The sequence below is a fragment of the Ptychodera flava genome, chromosome 14, assembly GCF_041260155.1.
Source record: "Ptychodera flava strain L36383 chromosome 14, AS_Pfla_20210202, whole genome shotgun sequence".
Lineage (NCBI taxonomy): Eukaryota > Metazoa > Hemichordata > Enteropneusta > Ptychoderidae > Ptychodera > Ptychodera flava.
The window spans coordinates 37,816,115-37,840,873 of record NC_091941.1 but is presented as its reverse complement, the minus strand read 5'-3'; the positions used below and the strand labels follow the sequence as shown (position 1 = coordinate 37,840,873).

General features: G+C 36.1%; 1 protein-coding gene across 1 annotated transcript in view; it reads left to right on the top strand.

Annotated features, from left to right (window-relative positions):
- The first annotated feature begins 1,835 nt into the window (after window positions 1-1,835).
- The window catches only part of LOC139148851 (calmin-like), a 44,585-nt gene continuing 21,661 nt past the window's right edge, over window positions 1,836-24,759 (top strand). Inside the window, exons 1-2 of the mRNA XM_070720280.1 lie at window positions 1,836-1,973; window positions 3,399-3,711. Of these exons, the coding sequence (XP_070576381.1) occupies window positions 3,639-3,711 (73 nt within the window). The 5' untranslated portion in view covers window positions 1,836-1,973; window positions 3,399-3,638. The remainder of the gene's footprint in view (window positions 1,974-3,398; window positions 3,712-24,759) is intronic.

Genomic DNA, 24,759 nt, shown 5'->3' with positions numbered 1-24,759 from the left:
AGAAAAACCCTTTGTCTGATGTGATTTCTGACATCGGTAATTAAAGTCCATCGAATATTTCTATTGCCATGAATGACTGTTGCAGAGGACGTATGTGAACGTCTTACAAATAATATCTACATGTGACATCATTTCCCCTTTGGGGAAAAGTGCTCGCCATTTACAGAACATAGAGCCCTCTGGAGTTTGCGAATGTATTGAACCCATATTTATCATTCTTTCTCTATGATTTCATTTTCACGGATGGCTTTTACCTGATAGTTGCTGGTAAGCCGTGCAACTAACTTATCCTCGTTTTCAATATTCGACGCTAGATTACGAAATAAAAATAACATAATTAGAGATGGAAGACGAATGTTCATAATGTGAGGGGAAGGGATTTTACTGTTGCCTGAACATGCATGCCGTCCTGTGTTTATTTGTCTGCAGAGTATTCGACAGATGTAGTTTCATAATCATACGATTTGTATGATTTGTGAAATATTGAATGTTTTACACCAAAATGTAGCAATTAAATTCAGCCAACAAAAATGTAATATTCGATGAAATGTTCTTCAGTTTAAGCACTTTCAACGAGTTCTGTTCTAATCACACCATGTGGATATTTTGAGGTAATCTTCGCTAAGCTCACTAGGAGAAGGCTAAAATTATGTTTTATAGGGGAATGCGCCATTATTTGCGGAGCCATATGATTTCTAGGTGTGGGAGGAAAATGGGTATGGCAGCAATTTTTCCGTGTGACATTACTTATTTTTCTATTGTCAGTAATGCATCAAATTGTTTTTTCTGTATGCAGAAGCAATGCTAATTTTCCCCGTTAACCAACATTTTAATATGTGGTTCATAATGCTACCTATATGTCACTTGCTCAAATCTGTACCTATAAATAACTTGGAGTGTTTTTTATAAGTAGCAATAAACAGCAGTTTACAATCCATATGCTTCTGCTATTTCAATTTTATGTACAAGAGGTGCTGTTAATGTTCTCTTCGTCCCTCAGTTCCTTTCCTTCAAGCGGTAATAATGGTACAAGGAGGCAGAATAAAATGTCTTGCATGTGTATTGTTATATTAAGAGAATAATATATTGCTTTTAGAACTAGTTTATCTAACCTTGTCACGAGTTTTTAAGTTTTTATTGGTTTACAGATTAAGTCCAACAGTCCCTCTATTTAAATACTGATTGTGTCAAAGCTCATCGCAAATAAATCCAAAAATGTTTTTAACAGGGTCTATCATTGCAACGGAAAACGGTGTGCAATGAATTTAAATCAGACTGTTATATCATGAATGTTGGCAAAAAACAAAGGACTTGCTCACAAATATTGGAAATATTAGCGCCGGCGAGGCGCTGCTCAAGAAATTATGAGAGAGTTGGATTTTCCAGTTTGCTGATTTCGGCACATTTGCGACAACTTTTTTACTTGTCTTGTGGAACATTTTTCTCCCTGCAAGCATGTTACAGGATCAAATTATTTATTTCCCCTTCACCTACCGATTTTTTCCCCTCCCCAAATCTTCCACACCGCTCATCTAATAAATCAAGAAGATTGCATTATTTTTGTAAAGAGCGCCCTCAATGACCATTTTCGATATTGCTACCAAGTCCAAGTCCGAGGCCGGCCGAATATCGGTACCCTGACTATGAAGGGATCGTGATCAGAATAATTTTATAGTACAATAAATTATGATTTCGTAGAGCATTTTGTAATTGCAGGAGACAGTAAGGTCAGTTTTACTATCCGTCCTGCAGTCGATTTGGCAAACTAGAGAAGAAGCTGGCTAAGACTTGCGTAGGTTAAAGGTCAAACATTGGAGCGGCAGCTGACACAACGCGCGAAGCGTCAGTGTCAGTGCACTGAAACTAAACAAACGCGAGCGTGTACCGTGATGCACGCCGGAACGGAATAATCATCGGTAATTTTACAGTGATTAGGAACTTGATAATCGAAATGGGACTGAAGATTGTACAAGGTTAGAAGAAATTTCTTACATCTTCACGAGCGTGTACGTTTGTCGTAACACGATCGAAGGTTTTTAGCACATATTCGATCCGTTGTTTTCATTCATAGTCGCTTCTCGCTATATACATGATATAGAGTAAGCTTACACCGGATCATTTCAGACTGCGGTGTATACAACGTGTATTGTTGTGTATATCTCAGCATTGTGAGCAGTATTGTCTTTCGCAGGGCTTTGTTCGTCTTTGTTTCGAGGGTATTACCCAATTTCGGTATATGTATACATGTCAGTGGTTTTTGTGTCCTCGCACATCTCGTTGAACGCGATAGCTTGCGATTTGTGAAAGACGATATATTACAGTGGTTCTCCCGTTGATGGTAGTTCCTATACAATACTGGATTACTGGCTGGCCAACATACCAGCAACGGATCTACTAGCTTGACGCCATGTTGTATGTATTTGAAAACGTAACGCTCTTGAAGAGATACACATCCCCAGTTACGAACACTTAACAAGCATAAAACATAGTTGCTGTTTCACCTTTTATTTCCATGGATACCACGCTTGTTACATAATTAACGAATACACTAGCAAAGATTGCATAGTTGTAATTACTAAAACGCATCTAGCCCGTCGCGAGAGTATCTGGATATCGCTGCAAGGACTGATCGAATCGAATCGCCGATGTGACAGCCGCAGTCTACTCGGTCGTAAAATCGTATGAAGGTAACTCGCAAATTGACATACATGTACAAATTAGGGAAATCCCTGTCGTGTTATTCTGGTGGTAGAATTTGGCTTTTAGTTATGTGTGAACCCGCGACGCCGGCTCGGGTCACTTTGGGTTACATACAAGTACATCATATATGCATGCTTAAAATTGCAAGTGTCAACTGTGCACATTTTTGATAAGCTTTGTATTTTCGCATTTGCAATATTTTGGTCAATCGTTCAGATTCTTTATTTCCATATGGACGAAGCGCGTAAGCGCGGATCCTTCAAATTTGACCACCGCCAAAAAACACTCAACATCATTAGTGAACATGCCATCGATAACCATGCAACAGGCTTTTAATATCGATTAACAACCGTACTAATAATGGCTGCTTTTGGTGCTGCTCGCTTCTCTTCCAGCGATGATGTACCAGTGAAATCATGGTACTATATGTTCCTGTAGGAGAAACGAAAGTTTAAAAAATGTGGCGCTTTCAAGAACTGCAAATTACTTAAACTAATTTACCTTATTAATTATAATTAGACTTTGCAATCAATTGGTCTGCTATTTGAAACAGCAAATAGTAGTCATGGTAGGGCTTAGGAAGGTTACAACAGCCCTCAGGTCAAAGGTTAACCTCATTGCCCATCAACAGTAATGATTAATGTGCTACTGTCTGAGTGCATTCCTTAATCAACTACCTTTTTTTCCTTCCTTCCCAGATTTTAGATCACAACTGATGGACTAGATTATATGTAAGGACTCAAGAAAAAGAGGGACTACATGTAACCAGTACCCAGCATAGACATTTTGTAGTTATAGACTCTTGATGTTTGGGGAAAAAAGGAAACTTCTTAGAATATAGCTAAAAACTTTTCATGAGGAGTTTGAACTGTTCAGAACATATTTGAAAATCACCTGACATCTTTCAATACAGTCAAAAAACTTGTGTATACACCACAATGGCTTCCGGACGAAGATACTATGAGCCAAGTTCAGACAGTAGGATTGCTACAACCATACAGAAACTGGCAAGTAAGTGGAATTTTCTCAGACTCTGTTATAGATATTAGACTGCAGGGATTATACCTATACAAATATGATGTAAAAACACAGCTGTTGTCATTATAGAAGTGGGTGATGATGGAAATAATGTTTTGAAGATCAAGATTTCCTACATTTATATTTGTTTTAGTACCTCACCAGTACCTCACACTGAAAACCGACTGTGTTGTGAAAGCGGCACAGACTTTTAACTTCTCGTGGACGCGGAACATATCACAATTACAAGGCCAGAAAAGAAAAAAGATGTGTTAGCTTAGAGTGTCTTTGTCATTTAGTGAGCAAATATTGTAAGTAACAAACTCATGCACCCAGGAGAAGGGCTTTATTTGAATATCAACGCCACTTCTCGACAAATTCAAAAAGCAGTGTTCATTTGTAACCGTCGTTTGTTGCATTGTTTGATTCTGCATGAAAGGAATGACTGCATGAATGGTGGACGCGTTCAGTTATACTGCGTCCATACACCTAGGTGTGTCATGGTTCTATTCTTCTGCAAGACATCAATGCCTTCTCAGTAACGTTATTGTCAGGAAAGCTTTATAGCAGCTGAGTCCATAAAATGTTACGGTATCTATGGGTCAGCAAATCTTCAACAGTTTGCTAAGTGTTTATATATATGGTATATTTTTATCATTTTTGAAGACTTGGAGTAGTTATGGTGAAGGTCAATTCAATAATGTAATGACAAATACTGTGATTGTCAGGCTAAATGACCTCTATGACCCCTTGAATAGCTTTGTCTGATTTCACGGTCACTTGTAAACTTTGGACAATCAAAGGTTAACAGTTTTATTAGGTGATAGGAATATAAGTGTGCAGGTTGGTGCACTTTTCCTGATTTGCTGTAATATGAAAAGTATATCATTTAAGATTTAATCATGTCTTTTATCTAGCTTAGACATTTGCATTTTTTACTTGTGGTCATTACTTGGGCAGTCATCTGGAACCAGTACAAACCTGTTAAGGGATCTGGTATGAACCACATTGTTCTTTGAAATAGGACCCAAAATCCACATCACAATTGTACAATAGTTATGTAGGCTGTGTTTAGCTGACTGTTTAATTGCTCTCCTTGTCACATTTCAAAACAGGTAGAGTAGATCTCTGTGTCAGGTATTGCTCTCTTGGCAACAAAGCGCCTGGGGGAGATCAGTAAACCAAAACCGTATAAAACATTGGTGTTATCACACTCCATTTGGCAGAAGTCCAACAAATAAACCCACCTTCTTGACATGCAGCAACACACCACAATACATGATGGCCTCTCTTATCAGTTAAATGGTGTATATTCACAAGTAATTGAAAAATACCCGAAATGTCTAAACGTTTGTTCACCCAGGCTCCATATACCTGTATATCCAGATTTTCACATGTACAATACTACATATTTATCGTTTGGCAATAAAATAAAATGAAAGGCAATAAAATGATAATGGAGAAGTGGAGCAGAGAAGTCTTCATATTTTTAGTGTTGCCTTGGTTGTGGGTGCAAAATTCTTTTTGTCCGAAATTCCTGTAAAGTTATGTTGGGAAACAGATTTTGGATGATTCAGAATCATAGACAAATTAAAACTGGACACAGTTAATTCATTGTACTTTGGAAAAATGTAGAAGAGCTAGTGGTTGAGAAAAAATTAAATGTGACTTCATTGAAAATAATTTTCTTGAATCAAATAGCATATCTGTATGCCATACCCTTCACAAATATTTTACAGAGAGAACCTGATAGCATGCCATTACAGTGAGGCTTGTGGAATCAAAGGGCTTATGAATGTCAGAATCTGGACAGTGTCACTGAAGTCATGCGTAATACACAGTCATCAGTCCCTGTAAAGAATAGACAAATGACAGTTGCAGTTGAAAAGAGTCTAATTTATTATCGGCCGCAACAATGTTTTTTCGCAAAACACGAATTTTATTGTTTGTAGACTAATAAATGTCCAACACATAGTTATCAGACTTTAAATTTTACAGAACTGCATAATTTGATGTCAAGAATTTATACCAAATTGTGTTTGTCAAGTTCATGTTTAAATACACAGAAAGTATACTGTTTTCCAATGGCAGCATTAAGTTGCAAATATCAGCAAGCAGAAAGGAATGGTGACTTATTGCAGTGTTGTCATACTGTGTTCCAGCTCAGCTCAGATAACCATAATGCTCGTCTGCAACAAATGTCTTGTCCCCCAGGACTAGGCTCTGTTGCTTGCAAATTTTCAGTGGTAAGCCGGTATGGCTTGGAATGAAGCCAAAATTAAATTCCAGTGTTTACCAGAAGTGTATGAACTGGTTTTGGTTGTTTCATGAAAAACAGTTTTAGGAGTTTGACTTTCAACCCAGGTCACCAGTGGTTGTGATGTCCAAAGATAATTCTCAGGACAAAGTTACCAACTGGAAGGACAAGTAGAAAATTGATACCAGATTGTTACATGCCTCTCCACAGAGTGGACATAGAAAACAACCAGTCTAACTTGCACATGTTTTTTTTATCAAACATATTATATTTCCTTACAGTAAAGCCCTGTAAACTGATGCATCAGTACAGTATGTGTGTGTCCGCTTTTTACGGTCAGGGCTTTAAAACTGATCCAGATTAAGGAAACAGATCAGAGTTGTCAGGGTCATTCACAAACACACTTTTTTTGGAATGCAGATTTTCTTTCGTAGTTCAACATCCCATTGGAAATAAAGGGTCTTAAAATTCAAATACAAAAATACTTGTACATCCCAAAATACAAAATATCTTTAAAATTACTGGAAAGATCATATCTTAAGATTTTCTCAATAGCAAAGTCTTCTTTCCAAAAGAGAAAGTTTAAATGGCCATAACCAGTAAGTACTAAAATCCATTATGTTAACCTGCTCAGTACAAGTAGCTGACTTGGAGCTGCCATCACACTTATGGTACAGTGTATGCCCTTTAGCTATGTACATGTACCATGCCCAGGGTTCAAGTCAGGTGTATCCACACATGCCAGTGTATTTTCATCCTTGAATGCTTTTAAAACTTTCTTCTTAATCTGAGCTGCCCTGGCAAAACACCTTGTAACAAAAGTCAGCTATGGCTGCAGTTCCAGCAATAGCTTGGTTGCTGTTTAGTCGTCCATCCTCAGTTATTGTCGGAGTGATATCAGACTTGGCAAGATCCATGAAAGTAAAAGGCAGGTTTTGTCAAGTATACCTACATGTACCATTGTTCTTCATTGTTGTTGGTTAACCTTGGCAGCTGTATTGTTATCAACAAAGCTCACAAATTTGAAAGTTAACAGAAAGAAAACTACACTTCATACACTTATACTTTGCTTTTACAAAATCTGTATACATGTACTTCATACGCTACCTGGCAAAATAATTTTCAAATCTGTAGTATTTTACTTATCACCTTGAGAGGATCAGAATGTGTACACAAGGAATTAGGTAAGTGGTAGGACAGCAGCTTGGTAGGTAGATGAGGAGATAGAAGATAATTGAATCAACACATCAGCTTGTTCTGTATCTAAACCTGTCTAGACTTGTCAACTGTTTGCCTCTGTTGCTTGGCACTGTTGGCATAAATGTTCATGGATGCTGGCTACTTGCCTAGGTGAATTGCAGTCATCCTGGTTTATGGGAGTCACTCTGTTTGTCAACTCAACTCACTGGAGCTTCCGGCCTTGATTCTGAATGAGAAAAAGGTTGCCATAACTACTGTGTACACTGAAGTTTGATTTCTTGCCATGACAACAAAGATAACAGTGCATATGTTTATCTTTTCAACACAATTGCTGAATTATGAAAACTGACGCTGTCAAACTTCATCAACCGTATATTCCATTGTGACTATTCTCTGTTCTTTTCTGTATCACTGGTTGTGTATTGTAAGGTTGCATGTGCTGAATCTGACAATGGGTTCATGTCTTCATTTCACGCTTTACAGAGTTCAAGGTTCTTACTGATCTCTGCATGAAGATCAAGGTAGCACATTTAATCAGCACATCTTGTACAGTTGTAGATATAGGTGATTGGCTAAACTTAGTACACGTCTATCATGATATCAGATGGCTAGACCTGAAGTTTAGAGTGTAACAGATGCAAATCTCAGAGTAGTGGACTTAGATAGCCCTTACATGTACAAGACAGACAGAAACAGTAAAACAAATGAAGGAAGAGAACAATAATATCAGACAACACAAATCGATGACCAGCATTGGGCAAAGAAAAATCTAGCTGTGAGATGTTCATTATTGTATTGCTGTTTTGTATTTAAAGTGCCATTGGCATTTTGAACTTAACCAACATTGAAGGTGTAAACATAAAATGTGACTGGTTCAATATTACTTCTGAAGTACAAGATGACAATTGGAAGATGCTATGAAATACATCTCAGTCAGGTTTGGTGAAAGAGATTCCCTTCTTGACCATCTTGTAGCTGTGCATGTAAATCATCACCTTCAAGTTCAAGTCACTGAAGCATTATCATTATTAAAGAAGGTGAAATTCATGATGACACAAAATTCTTGAGGCTCTGATGTTAAATAAGAGCAGGATATCTTGTTGATGGTTTATTCATGGTGCAATGGAGGTATTTGAAGCATTTACAAAGTATTCCTAGCAGGGACCAGACAAGACCAACGTACATGTACACTGCTGGCTACAGTGATCAATCATTGCATGAAATAGTGCTTCTTTATTTCCCTTCATAGCAAGACTCACTCATTGTCAAAAACTTCACAAAAAGAACCCTGAAAGGTTTTAATTTATGTTCTTTACCCCTTGATTCCTGTCCATGCCCCAGTGTACACAAGTCATTTGCAGCTCTCTAAAAGTTTATTTTTATCCACACGTGCATTGTATTAAAGTGCAGTACATTGTATTGAAGAACCCAGTCCTTCAGGGTCTGCAAGCATTTGTATTATTAGTAACCCTCGGTACTCAAGGCAGTTAGGTATGAAAGAAATCAACATGTCAGTGATGTCACCTGTACGACAGTCACATTACATGAAGTGTGACATTATAAAATACAGCATAAAGACACTGTATGTTACCAGCTCTGTGGCTTTGCATTTCTTTGTAATTTGTAACTCAAATTTGAATGAAACGATTAGATGACCATCAAAATGTTAGAATGTTACTGAATATTATGGGTTACATGTACCAGGAATCTCTTGCATTTTCACTTTTCTCATGACAGTCTCCTTTCATGATTTGAACATGCAGTAGTGTGAAAACTAATACAGCATAAATTGAGATACTAATTGTATAGAGAGTATTACCAGTATATCATAGTGCACTGTTTGTCTGGCCCAGGGAAGTTGCCTCTTGTTAAAAAAAAATGTAATTTTCCAAATTTTCCCACACATGATGTAATCTTTTGTTTATTTTAATTCTTCTTGGCCCTGATAGACAGCTGTGTTACAATTTGGAAAAGACAGTGACTCAGGAAATGGTAATTATTCACCTTGGTGAATGTTTAACGAAACGGAAAATTCACGTTGCAGTTAATTAGGTTTTAAGTCATTAAGACTGGCACAATTCTGAACATTGCGGAAACGTTAAATGTCATGATTGTTTGTGAGGTCATCCATTAATGAAATTGGTTGTTAAAGAAGATATGAACACATCGCTTTTGGAATCTTGAAATTCAAATTCATTTATCTGTTACTGTGTGCCCCTCAAGAATCATATCAATTTACTGTGTCAGTCATAGAAAATATGTATCATTTTATGTTGATACATTGCAAATTCTATTTCTGCTTTGTTATAATGAAACCTGCCATGCCTTATCAGCCTTATTGTAGTTTGTAAAGTAGATTATTTTAGTGTATCTGACTGTTTTTCATCATGATAATTCAAACTGCTATCTCTTAAAACAGGACATTTTTAGAGCAAAAGTGTGCTATGGAAAATCAATGTTATGTTTGTGTTATAAAATGAAATTCATCTAAAAAATTTAAAACAGTAAAGCTCCACATTGTTTATCTTCCTGAGATTGGATTAGGTTGGTACTGAAGTGTCAGTGGTATTACGTGCTATGCCTGGCATACATGTATGTTCTTCTATGATGAAGATGTGTTTGTTGAGATACATTAAGCCATTGTAAGTTAGACAGACAGACAGACAGATATTATATACATTAGGTCAGAGGTCATTAACAGAATAATTGGAGTATAATGTGATATGACATTTTTGTTAATGAATTGTAATCAGCAATTTGCAATAAAAGAAACATAAGTCTCAAAAAGTCTATTTACAAAGGTAAATTGCTTTAATTTTGCTCATCCAGAACATCTTCATGCACAATACTTTGCTATGTTTGTCTCAAAAAAGAAGCAACTGTATACAGAAAACTAATCATAAATGCTGAGTCATGAGCCCTACATGTAAGTATCAATAGCTTGTCACCTTTCTAATAATGATATAGGAATGGTCAACAATTATTATTTAATGATAGAATATACAATACACATTGTATACTGTCATGGACAATTAGAAAGTACTGTTTGAGCTACATACATGCCACATGCAGTAATTATATCAAATTATGAGGAAACATAATAATCAAATTAAATTTTACTGTAATCAGACCACTAACAAGTCTTAGAGTTAGAGAAGTATGACACAGAGAGTCCTGTTAATGATTGACTTCACTTCAATCAAAGTAATTAAAAAACAATATTCAGCAAAAGAATAGTGCCTGCCATTTTTATGCCAAATAATTTGGGAATATGGACAGCTTTATGGTGACTTTTGGCCTGTCTTACTTATGAAAATTGTTTGTCTAGAAATTTAAAAAACAAATGTAATATTCACATATAAGGCACACCTTTTACAATTTACTGAGGTATGTTTACTTCGTGAACTTCCAGTCTGTTATCTAACCATGCATCAGTTTGGATTGTCTTGATACAACAGTGGAAAAATAACTCTTGAGGTATTAATAATTTTCAAACAAAACATCAAATTCTAGATTAAATGTTATATTTAATAAAGGGTGTATTTGTAGCATTAAGGTAAAGGGCGACGAATTCGGACGCGCACACGCTGTAGAACGTTTCTGCGCAGATTTAACTCCAGCCTGCCGCAAATGAGTTATTTTGTAGCGCATGTATTTAACATCACCTGTCATTGTTGAAATTGCGCTTTTACCTAATTTTTTGACCCAGTGTCTTAGAAATACACGTGACCTATAACCTTGTCATATTTTGACCCCCTAGGAAGCTGGTTTTTATTCAATATTAGCGAAAAATTAACATTTCTCTCCCATTTATATGGCGCAAATTACCCATTCACCTGGAGATATTGTAAAAATAGCGTGGTGACACCCTTTTATTAAAAGTGTAAACTAAATGGTATTATGTCAGGAGTTTATTCGCCAAGTTTGGTCAAAATGACACCATTCAAAGCGACAGGAAGAAAGTTCGAAAATTATGTAGTGATATAATTTCGATATCGTCATTTTGTAATCGATATTTATGTTAAAATTTCTTCACATACATCATGAAAAGTATACATTCGATAGATATGGATCTTAAGTCTTGGTTTTTATTAAAATTAACTCATTTGCTAAGCGTTTTATAATTGCTTAGTTTAGTTTAAGTGAATTATATCATTTTTATTTATTTATAACGACGCCATTTTAACGTCCGTTTCCATGGAAACAAGCGTGGTGACCCCCATTTTTATTTCATTTTTGCACTTGCACAACTTCCTAGAATATTTGTGCAAAGTTTCAAGAAAATGACACCACAGCTTAATTTGACGTAATTCGTAGTACTTCACCTTAATTGAAGGTTTCAAAAGTGTAAATAATACAGCTCACAACCACGTGTACTGTGTCAATAATAGTTGGTAGAATTCTTAATCCATTTATAACATTGTGTCTCCAGTTTACATGTATCTCTTTTCACAGCAGATTCATGATATTAGAAATGATGGCTGTACTTGGTCTGCAGCAAATATCAAATAAATATTATTCACAGGAATGGCATTGCTGAAATGTCTTCCTATTATGAGATGATTGTATGATAACTGTGTAGCACTTATATCTCCATAACGTACATCATGTACATTATGAAGACTGGCTCTCATAACAAGAATGAGGGACACTCTTCATAGAAATCCTAAAATTCATCCTTGAAGGTGTAAGAGAATTCACATGAGTAAAATAGTGTAGTGTTTTTCGTTACATGCTCTCACCGACAGAGCAAAGGGGTATGTCAGAAATTGTAGTTGGTGTATATGATACAGGCAAGGATTTGAAATTGAAATTCACAAGTGTTTTGATCTATGAAAAGACTGACTGAAGCCTTGAACTCTTTCATTATTCTTTTCACTCAGTGGTCTGGGGTTTTTCTTGACTTGACTTTGTGTGATTGTTTGAATAACTTTCCAGTCAGCATATTACCTACTCCAATAAAATTACAACGAAAGTAAAATTATAAATAAAGTAATAATGATAAGCTTGTAATCATTGAGTTATTTTACAGCATTCCCAGTTTGCCATATTTTGAACAGTGAGGCTTGATCATGCCATAGAGGTGAAACATCATTTACTGTACATGTACATGGATATTTTTGGCATGGAGGGCTTTTCAGGACAGCATGTAAGGTTTCCTGTTATTTCCTTTCCAACAATCCTATGAACTCATAGTGAGATGGTCACTTCGTGTTTTTGAACAGCAAGTCATAATGAAACAGTCTGTTTGAGACTGGTGTTTCTGAATACTACCGCTTTTAATCTTACTTTTTTCTATTTTTGTATCACATAGACATACATGAATTTATTTTTCCTGATTGCAATTTAATTGTCATCGATGATGGAGCTTACATCTGTGTTTAAATGGACAATGATGTATCTATATCATTTATTCATGAATGCATTGATGCACACATTGTCTTTGAGCAACTGATGTACACAGCCATAAATTGGCAGTGTTGCATGTAATTATGTATGCACACATTGTCACATCGGCCATTTACTGTGACCACCATGTGATTCATTTTAATTTGCACATTGCAAAACCATTCTAAAAACTGCCATTAATATATTCATGAGAGCACCATCTGTGCCGATTTTTGCAAATTTGAGCTGTATCTGTTAGCATTTGTCAAAAAGGATTAACAGGTAATTGTTTCCAGGCAAGCTATTTATGTCAACCCAAAATGGCACAACACCTGACATGAAATCCAAATAAATAATTGTTAGAATATACAATTTCAGCAGTATGTATTCTATTGGTACCAAACTTTTCATAAAGTTACATACAGTATTTGTGACATTGCAAGTATTAATCAGTTTGTTAGAATTTTCTCTGACATTTAGAAACTTAAAATATTATTTTTAACAATATAAATGATGAAGAAACCTGTGTTCAATGATGACAAGATCAAGAATTTGATGGTAAATGATACTGAAGATGTGATAATTTGGATGACACTATATTTTAAAAAGAGCTCCCCAAAAAGTGGTGTTTTTATAGCATGTCTGAATAAAATGCGCCAAGCCAGCTCCAGTGACATTGACCTTTTGAGGTCTCTAAAAGCAAATTTCACTGGAGGGAAATTGACATTATCTGTCTATTTGCTGATTCTTTAACCTATAGGTCTGTGTTTATAGGCCATTTATGGTTTTGAGAGTTTGTGAAAGTGATCTCTTGTGATCCTGAGTCTATCATTTCTTCTAAAAGCCCAAGACTGCACTTAAACTGAGGTCATTGACAGCAAAACAGTCTACTTGTCAGAGACAGCCTTGATTGGTCTTAGCAGTATGCCAGACATTCAACCATATCCCATGGACTATGTGCTGTGTGTTCATATAGATCTGATGATTTACTCAGGCAATGTCTTGAATTTCATGTGTTGTGATACTGTAAATTTGCAGCTGTCTCGGTGCCTGTTGGTTTTTTTGCTCCGATTGGATCCATGTGTATACATATCAAACACACATTAAACAGATGTAAAAATGATATATGTAGTCATGTGATCCGCAGGTTGCCAAGCAACAAACTGATGGTGTTATAACATTTTTGGTTTCTCTTGAATTCCCATAAAAATTTACTGGCCATTGTTGTGTGCAACAAAGTGAACTACATGTACATGCAACATTATGAGCCAACATATGGGTCAACCTTGTGTATTATTTTTCTGTAACAGCTTAGTGTTAGGTTTCATTGATACATGTATACTTCATCCTCAATGAAAGAGAAATGAAAAAGAGAACAATGCATTGTCTTTCTATTGCCTTTCTGCAATCAGTTTTCTTGACCTTTGAACTTAAATATGTCAAGCTGTACAGGACACTCACATGTACATATGTACGTGCCTTTCTTGATATACCTGTCATTTATTTTGTGATTGGATATGACTTCATCGTCTAACTGTTTGGTCTGCATACCTATGATGCCCATCAGCAATCAGAAATTCCTGAGATCTCCCAGCTCAGCAGTTGCTCTGTGACCTCAGCTGACATTCCGGCATTGTGGTGGAGTTCCGTACAGACTAATGTTATATACTGGGATATGCTGGATTGTATTACCAAACACTGCAAGCAGGATGCAGCTGTCTCAAATCACTCACTAGCGGAAAAAGGATAATGGCATATAGTCGTCAAATTTTATGCCGAAAGAAAGATTTTTGATAAGAGGACTTACTTTTTTGATATTTTCTGTCAAGTGTTACCACTGCATTGTTTTCATATCATTCTGTTGCACTAACCAAAGTAGAATACTTTTATTAAGGTGTTATACTTGCAGTAAGGTGTAATATACATGATATAGCCAGCGTTTTGAAAAAATAAAGATATATCATTAATTCATTGTATTGTCATATTTTAAAGCTTCCAGTAACATGATGCTATTCAAATGCGACAGAATACAATAACAATAAGGGACTAGGAATATAGCCATATTTTTACCGTTGTTGTAGTGGTATGAAAATGTGCAATGTGACCTATTTACCACTTAATACCCATGAATTTACATTTTGCTGGAGTGGATGTTTGCCATATCAGACGAATCAAAAGTGAAAATATTGTATTTTATGTCAAACTATATATACACACACACATATGTATAATGTATGTACGGAAACACTGCAACAAGTAACAATATGGCTGTGTAGGTCATTGATTTTAGGTCACATATATATTGACTGCATCACATGTTATTAAAATCAGTACGGTCTTTCCTTCCCCTTGTCAGTTTGGTCAGGGTTGGTGTGAAATCACATTTTAAAGTATAAAAGAGGTTAATTAAACTTCACACAGTAACCCAAGACTGTAGCATTATAGAATAAAACTACATAACACCTGGTTAGTTGACCTATATTGTGAAGGTTCATCCTTTTGACAAAATTCTCATATTGTGTAAATAGCGTAAATGCACATTTTTTCCAAACAACCAGACAGATATGTCAATTTGTCTGAATGACTACACTCCATACTGATTTTAATGGTTACTCAAATATTGTTTGCCAAATGTATGTTACTGAACATAATCACAAATTGAACATTTCATTTTTAGTCATTTTTTTTGTGATTGTTGACTATGAGTTATTCTATACTATTTTAAGAGTTTGTGATTGACTCCAGTGCCAAGTATATATACATGTACATGTATGTTGTCTTTCAAAACTTAAACCTACATTTGACAGATTTTGATACATCGACTTTGAAAGTCAAAATTATACTCTATTTAAAATGTTCTTCCCATAGCAAAAACCCAAACAAAAAAAAAAAAAATTGTCCGTCCATATATATTCCTTTTCATTTCCATTTTTATCATTGCAAATAAAAGTAAAGTAGTAGACCGTAGATATGGTAATTCACTCCTTGAGTTTCATTCAGAGCAATCTATTGTGATTTTACAAAGTGTAATGTCGATAGATTCCTACATATTCTGTACAATAGCATCTGAATATAGCTAATACATATATACAGCTAGTATATATTGCATTTACAATGTACCCTGAAATGTCAGGTCATTCACACATAGATGTACAAAGTATGTAAACCAATATATGGCGAGGATATGTGAAAAGATTAGTAATTTTGGAAATGTATTCGCGGAGTATCAAACCCAATGTAACTTTCCATGTTTCCCCAGTTTGTCATGTACGAGGTAATACATGAACAATCCATTGAAACTTTCTTTATTTTTTGTTTCTCCAGAGAAATAAAATTGATGATTGATAGGGAAACAATGTATTTGACAACTGCCAACATGTTAAGAATACTGTAGCTTGGATAAAATTAGCACTATGGCAGAGCAAAACTGAGCTGGTCTAGCAAACTTGGAAGATTTATTTATACTTGACATGAGCAACACACTGCCTTGTTATCACATTTTGATTGGTTCATGCATTGTTCACTTTCAATAAAAGGAACATGCCCCACCACTTGAGGGCTTTATACAAGTCAAGAGGCTGTTGATTAAAAACACAAAAATCTTCACTGTTGAATGGCATTTTAACTTCTGCCCAAACTAATAAGAACAAGTACTACCTGCAATGTGTAATTTGATATGAAAGCACAGGTTACTTTCACCTGTCAATTTATCAATTTACTGATTATTTTATTGATTGAAATTGGGTAGTATGTTCCTTAGTGAAATTGAAAAACTTACATGTAAACTTTTGTAGAAACGTTCTGTAAGGAAAGATCAAACCATTCTCTTTCAAAACAGGAATAAATATTAGGGGTCACTATGCAAAGTTCGGTAGTTTAGAAACAAAATTACCTAAAATTCACCCATATTTGATCCCTATGTTATCTCTGTGGGGAAAAATTGAATTTTCGATTTTTACAAAATGAGACTGTAAAAACCTGTTTACTCTAAAAACTTTAAATTGAGCCCACATAAGCCATAGATTAGAAAAGTAATTAAAAAGTCTAGAGTCAAAATATCTGTCACTGAAGCCATTACAAGCTACATATGTAGGACAAACAATTCTGCAAGGACTCACATGTATTTGATATGCTTTCATGATATACCAGTCTGAGTATGTTGTTCAGTTTATCATTGTTTTACATGATCCTTCCATGGATGGCACCTGATGTCCAAAACATTGACTCACACATATGTACACTGAAGTTTTCATTCCCATTATCTGAAGTCAAACAATCAGCTGAGAAGAAAAACTGATGGAATATATAAACCCTGAAAAGTTCTATGCACGATGGAAGTGAGATCTGTACAGTCAAAGGAAATGGATTTCCTACACATTTACCCTCCATTACAAAAAACAGTAAATAATGTATATCATAATTTACATCATAACAATTCAAATGAAAGGAAACATCACCATCAGTGCAGTGAGTTCTTTACACTTAGTCTTACATTCAACAGACCATTTGCTGGCTCTAGTTTCAATCAGTTGTAAATTTTGCAAACACCAGATTTTTAATGGTATCATTTTACAATCAACTGGCCAGATGTGACAAGCTTCATATACAGGTATCATACACTGCCTAGCCCGTATAAATTTCTAGGAACATATTTTTCCATCTGCATGTTAAAGTCTTTGAATAATTTACCTGTCAGTATAACATGGCAGTAGATTGCAGTGATTGAACAAGGATTGACTTTCTAGATCTGCAGATCTACAATGTGATGTACAACAATGCTCTATTGTGTTGTATGCTATCTGACTTGCACGGCTGACAATAAAAAATGATGTGAAATATCAGATAAAATGTACACAGGGTTAATTTAAGAGATGTTTCCTTTGTAGCTCTGTGCATGACCTACTTTCATATTTTATCATTGTGTTTTATGGTTCACAGCATTACCCTCATTGTCCTACTATAATGCAAAGACTTTGATGCATTGCAGTTGAAATCAGCGCAGTTTCTGATTCAGTCTGTCTTCAATGTGATGTGATCATAAACCACTGTTTACTTCTGGTCTTCCATCATTACAGTGTTCTGACAGGCAATGTTGTCGTTGCCATGGGTTATGACTTTGTGTTTAGCCATGGTAACACAGTGATGGTGATTAAAGGGGATTTCTGACCGAGGCTATTAATCTTTGATATTAAAATCATATCACATCACCAGAACTCAACCCCAGGTATTTCTGGGCACTCAGAATATTAGCTCCACCCTGTACCACCAAAGTGACAGTATTCTAAGTACCAGCATCCTGTCAAAATGTAGATATATGTAGATCTCACTCTATTATCAGAAGTGAGTCATTCACCTGAGTCAATGACTTCACGGTATTAAAATTACTTGTACTTTTTGTTGCCATTTGACCTTGTATGGAAATGATGAAAGTGAAACCAAAAAATATGTTTGGGTGTTCAGATATCTTCCTGTGTAAATAAAAATGAATATTAAGTTTTCGTATATCCTTCCTCACTCAGTTAGTGTATTTTGAAGGAGATATGACACTGTGCATTGATCACTTTTTGATTCACTGGGCCATACATGTACATCATGGCTGAAACAGATTGCAATCTTCAGCTGATTGTATGGATACTGGTGTCTGGTTGTATGGATACTGGTGTCTGGTTGTATGGATACTGGTGTCTGGTTGTATGGATACTGGTGGCTAAATGGGAAAGATCCATGTGCAAAACATTAATCCATTGCATTGTGCTAATGCAATTAAAGTTTGAGATACTTATTGTGAAATACAGAAATAAAAGCAAAGTCCATCATCTCACATACATCACGCTTTGGATATAGTATTCAATGTATGTGACAAGCTATAATGTTATGAATGCAACAGTGATAACGTACATAAATACAGAAATTGTGGCTGCTGGCTTTTTAAAAAAAATTCTTCCATGATAAATGTGCCATAATTATATCATTCCAAATTTTTGCATACTTTCTTTCTAAATGTTATATTCCAATTTTGTTTTTGAAACTCTGGAAGATTTTGATAGTGGTATATGGTAGATACGTTTACTTTTATATTGTGTATTACACGGATATACAGAAGACAAAGTTGCTTCCACAGGCAAAGGGCTGTTCTTGAATATGTCGCCACACAGATACATGTACCTGTGAAATCAATAATTACCATGGAATTGGTGTCGCCTCATTATGCAATTAGATATTTTACAATGCTAATTTGATCCTTCAGTGATACCTGTTGCATTTAATTACCTGAACTAATGAGATTCATACAAATCAATCATATGTTTCCTGTTTTGTGTAGTATTGATCAACAGGTACTAACGTATTGGATTTTTTTTTAAAGGATTGTACTGAACAGCATTTGTAATGCGTGTATTTCTGGTCATTATTTTGCATGGAACTTGGTCAGTGTAAGGATCAAGGGTCATGTTCATCTTCTTCAGTAAAACTCATGCTCGTAAAGTGTAATTATGATATCATGTTGGTTTCTGGTTCTTCACGTTTCACATGAAAGCGTTAGCCGTCACCTTTTAACTTTTAAAATGCAGAAAGAATTATTTTTTAAAACAGTAGCAGTCATCTTTAAGATATAGGACTGTGAGGGCGCACTTTAAGGCGCTTGGCTGGTGACCATTTGCAGCACAGCAGAAACTCAAAACTTGTGGAATAGATTACACTGCTGAATGAAGCTATACTTGCTTATCAGGTTCAATTACCGCAAACAACACAAAACAAGTAACTTATATAACCTGCCATATATACTTTGAGAAATGCCATGATTTGCCCTACATGATTGATTATTCAGTTTAGCTCAGATGAATCCCACTGAAAGCATAGTTTAAAAAAAAATCAATACAAATACCTCAGATGTTTAATGTTTGATTTAACCCAATTCCTTGAGTAAATGAAGCATCACAGTGCACAGTGCAGTGCCTTCAACGCAGACTTTACTGTCTCCAAGACAGAGTGACTTGAAGGGGAAAATATACAATAGGGATTGGAAATTTAAGACGACTGTAAATTGTTTTTGAATCCCGGTATTATTTGCATGCACATGTAGTTGTAATAGTAGTAGTCATGACAGGGCCATAAGAATCAGCAAAACATGTCTGTCAACATCGCCTAGATGTACTCCCCACCCAAAAAACGATTTTCAAAGTTAGCTGCTGGGAGGGGTGTTGAACGGAGGATCCGCATTCCTCCAGCGAGCAAATATGGTGGTTCAGGCAATATCACCCTGTGGCAAATGTTGAGGAGACAAGGTAAGGTATAGTGTTAGAGAGATCTGCGGCTACTGTAGTGGCTAATGTTGTTTGTATAGTTTATAGTCATAAATTGTTAGATTTTGGAGTATTCTACGAGTCCTGGCATAAAAGAGAGCATGACCTTCATGCCTGTGGTTAAAATGTCTTTTACGAGTGGTAAATATGTATTGGTAAATTCAGAGGTGTTTTTTTCCAGGTCAGGGCTTGTTGACAGGTTTCAAGTAGCCGTGTCCTGAGCCACCCGATAAAGTGTAACATTATTGAAACAAAAATGTCATTTGTTTGAATGGAGATACCTGTGTTTGTGGGAGAACAGGAATTTGCATTCTTGGTTCATGGTCATCAACACAAGAGCTACGTGTAATTATTCAACATCTCCGACAAAGAAATATGTCTTTCAAAAGTCACCTATTCCAAATGACACTACATAATGACAAATGTGGAAATGTGGGAGTGAATACAAGTTGCGTGCCCAGTGAGAAATATTTTTTAAAACAGGTGTTTTGCATCAGATGGAAGAAACTATTTACACAATGTGTAAATAGATTGTGTAACTACACTCTAGATATTGATACAATTATAGGTTTGCTACTAATTATAATATAACTACACACACAACATCGGTGAAAAACGAAATAAAAACAACAAAAAACGAAATAAAATAGAATATTGATATTTTTGCCTGGTTAGAAAAGAAAGTAAGGGTTGCATTGATGTTCGTACTCAGATTGACCAATCTAGAGTGTATTTACACAATCTATTGTGTAAATACATTCTTTACTCCAAAACCGCTTTGGAACAAGCATAAAGGATTAGAGTTAAAGTAGATATTTAAAATACTTTGGCTGAGGACACAAATTTTTCAGCGGTCATTTAAGTATTGCGGCAATTTTAGTAAGCATATAAGTAGTGTTTTTGCAGAGTTGAGGTAACTGAGGTACATACATGTACAGTTTGTGAGTGGTATAGTTTGTCTCATAATTTATCTTGTACTTTGAAAAAGTTGTTACTAGTATACAAAAATTAATGTGTTTCCAAACTGTTTAACAAGACTTTCAGATGTTACATGTACAGGAAAGATGAAAGTGGTAGTTCGTTAACACAGATGTTATGATTGAAACTATGAAATCATATGGTCAAAGGATGGAACCACAGGCTGTATCAAAAAACAGTCAGGAAAGACAAATTTATATCAATTTCTGTCTCCAGTTGCCGATGTTGTGTGTGGAGTTAGGTTATAATAAGTAGCAAACCTATTATTGTAATCAGACTTTTCTTAGAGATTGAAAAAAGCGACGGAATTCCGTGTGAATAGTTGGCAAGTAATATTTCCACTTACTGCTCTCAACAACAACACTTGATGAAGCTCTGAAAAATAAAGGATTCATGACACGATAAGAGATTGAACATTGATATTTTTGCCTGGTTGGAAAAGAAAGTAAGGGTTGCATTGATGATAGTACTCAGATTGACCACTCTCCATGATTTCTTTTTCAAATTCTCAATCTGTATATTCATTACAATGTCAGCTTCATTCTGCTGAAGGGACATGTATGCACCAAGTCAAGCACGATAATGGAGCAATGAACTTTCAGACCTTGATTAGGTCGCCACAATGCCTGATTTTTCTCGGCTGTCTGCCGTTGCTTGGACCCGATCTATCTGACAACCTTGTTATGTAATTGATGGATTCAAAAGGCTCAATTTAACTTGGACAGTGTCTTTAGCTCAGCACAATGGATTTCATCAAACCAGTTGGTTGATTGTTGCCAAAATGAATTAAACAGATACTTCAAAGTTCAAGAGATTTGTCAGTTGAAAATGATTCCACTATAGTCATGTGGAGGCTTCAATTTAATAAGTGATGAAAAGTCATTGTTAGATACAGCAAACACAATTTGCTTGACAGCTTGATGCTCCCTAAAAATCAAGTGGAGACTGTAGTTGAACTAATGACAGTGTGAGCGGATGATGGTGAATTCTAGAATGGACTTGTCTTTTTGTAACACTATATCTACATGTATATGTACCCTGTACTCTGTAGGCTCTTTCACATGGTTTCCAATGTCTGACATAGCATTTCATTATCGAGGAATTTAATCTTGCATAATCTTTTGAACAGGCAATTTCAACAAAAAGCAAAGCAAAACAAAACTTGTTTGAGAAAATGTATCTATTTTTTATTCCATTCAAGAGTAGAAGACAAAGGAAGGAATACATCTTTACTGGTTTGACACAGTGACCCAGCGTTTGGGGGGTTTGTTTGTACAGTTGGTAACCATAGTGTTTCTAGTAACCGTAGTGAGAGAGTGGCACACAGTCCATGTAGCCGACAATGAGATGCAAATGATATGCGGTCAAGGTCTCCTCAACTAACTTTCAGCTGGTTCTTCACTTTCTACTATTTTTATAGTAATTTTTACAAAGGCACAGACTTATTCTAACTGCAACTTAAAACTGATAGTGATTTTGTAGCTCATTCTTTACTATTTTTCATAGTTTTTGGTAGCCGGTAACAGACACTTCGTGTTCGTGTCGGCTACATGGACGATCTGCCGAGAGAGTATCCATATTGAAGTGGACATCGTCCCTCACAGTAATTATGCAATTTGACATGTGACTGTTAAAGTTTTGTGTAAGCTAGCTGTTAATCCGACCATTTATGATAAAATGTTTATACATGTTGGTGGTTATTCTAGGTTTGTGTCTGTTTGTATATTATGGAATCACAGGTGGTTGGCAGAAGAGGTGATGCATTCCTATCATTTCACAGGACCTGCATCATTGGTAATGTTTAGAGTTGTATCTTACTCTGTCCTCTTCTGTAGTGTCAGAGATGCATGGTCATATAGGACATGATAATTTGAATTTTTGATTTTGTGTGACTACATGTACGTGTTATGGTGTACTGTACATATAACACACATGAGCATTAATTCCTAGCCAGCATATACTATTAACGTCTGATTTGAGTCTGTGGCCCCTTGTGCCTTACGTGACTTGCCTTTCTTCACAACAACTCCACTTAATTTAGCTCTCCATTGTCTTGAAGGGATCAACGTGAAACCCTTTGTAAAACCCTTGAAGATACAAAGACTTAGAGCCAGCTATCTTAACATTTAGAGTGCAATAGTGTTTTTTTTTTTTTCAACTCAAAGCGTACCATTAAGTATATTGTATATCTATTTTATAATTTTCATCAGATCATTTATGTTACATGTTTTACACACATTGCTATCAGAGAGTAGGTTGCAGTCAGTCATTCTCAGTCATGGTTGAGTGATTAAACCCACAACTTCAGTGGTTCCTTATATTGTAACTCAATATGGCCTGTAAAAGGGAACCCCTTACCACACCCGCTATGGCCGGGTCTATCAGTGATAAGGTGGGGCTTTCCTTGTAGCTGGATGTCAAATGTGTATGGTCATCTGTCATACACTCCAAATAATGTCTTATCTAACCTAAAAGCGAGTATCAGCGTGGTTTAAGTGGAGTACAGAAATTTGACAGTGTGCCAAGGGTTACCCCTGAAGAGTTTGTTTTAAGCAGCCTCATTATTTGAATAAGTGCCACCTTAGGCTGGACGCTATAGTCACAAGGCTCTGACTTTAACACCCAGCAAAGACTGTAAAGCATCGGACTCCACGGCCTGTATCATCCAAATTCACAATCCCACGGTGGAACAATGTATTCATTTATGCAATGATATTGCACAAGGATTTTCTTTGATGCCCGTAAACTCTCCGATGTGGTAACCACAGTCATATTATCTTAGCTGTATTTTATTGGAGCGTAACAAGTATACCGTGAGAGCACAGCAGCCAGTAAAATGGCTGGAGCAGAGACATTTCCGGACTCGTACACCTACGGGAAGTATCTGTCATTGAAAGGTAGGATATTTCATATCAGAATCCTCAAGTATCCTGTCGTGACCCCAGTTCAAATAGAATTCAACAACATTGGCACGGCAAGTTTCTCCTGTTGAGATCTTGCCATGTTTGCTATGCTGATATGGGTTACGTCTTGATTCTGAGAGATGTACAGCTTTTTAAACTGCAGGAAGCTTTACTGTGTTTTGTCCTGACATGCCTCGGTTAATCTATAGCTTATTCAAGGTATTAGTAAAAGGGCTTGGCGGAGTGTTCTCCCATAGCAGCAACCCACACTGGCTGAAGAATATTTGCTTAACAGCCACACAGTATGAAAGCTAAAAAATATCTAATACTTTTCTACTGGTTGCCCATTTCTGAAAGTGACACCTGCTTGTGAATGGCATCACTAGTAAAATTCAAATGGTGTGGGCTTATAGGCTATGATATTCACAGTGTTTATAGGCCATGATATTCACAGAATAGTGTTATTCAGAATTAGGCATATATGTATCACTCATATACTAGCTTTATTCATTGAATGTATGCCTATGATGTGGGGTTGGTTTTTAAGTGTGCCCAATTTACCACCCTATTGAGAGTGCAGATTTTGTAGTCTGGTTTTGAGTTCTGTCGTCTGCATGCTTGGTTTGCTGACATTGGCACAATCAGTGAGTTGTGTTTACAATACCATAGCGCTACTGTGATTGTGTTCTCCATGTGTGATGAATGGAATTGTCTAGCTCTACTAATGACTTTGAACTCCCATCACCTTGGAAAAGGTTTCGGTGGTCCCAATCTGAGTAAGCATTCAACCAGCTGACCTAAAATGCTTTACGCTGACTTCCATAGCTCAGCTGGTGCAACACAAAGTATGCCCGCCTCCATTACAAAACCTGATAAGATTCAAAAAATTTGGAGCAGTGCCAGAAGCAGTTTGGTTAGATTGGCGGTACAACACAACACAGCAATGGAATCTGAAGCTTGGTCTTGATGAATGACTTTGCCATTGAGTAACCATGGCTTTAGCGTCTGTGGGTGG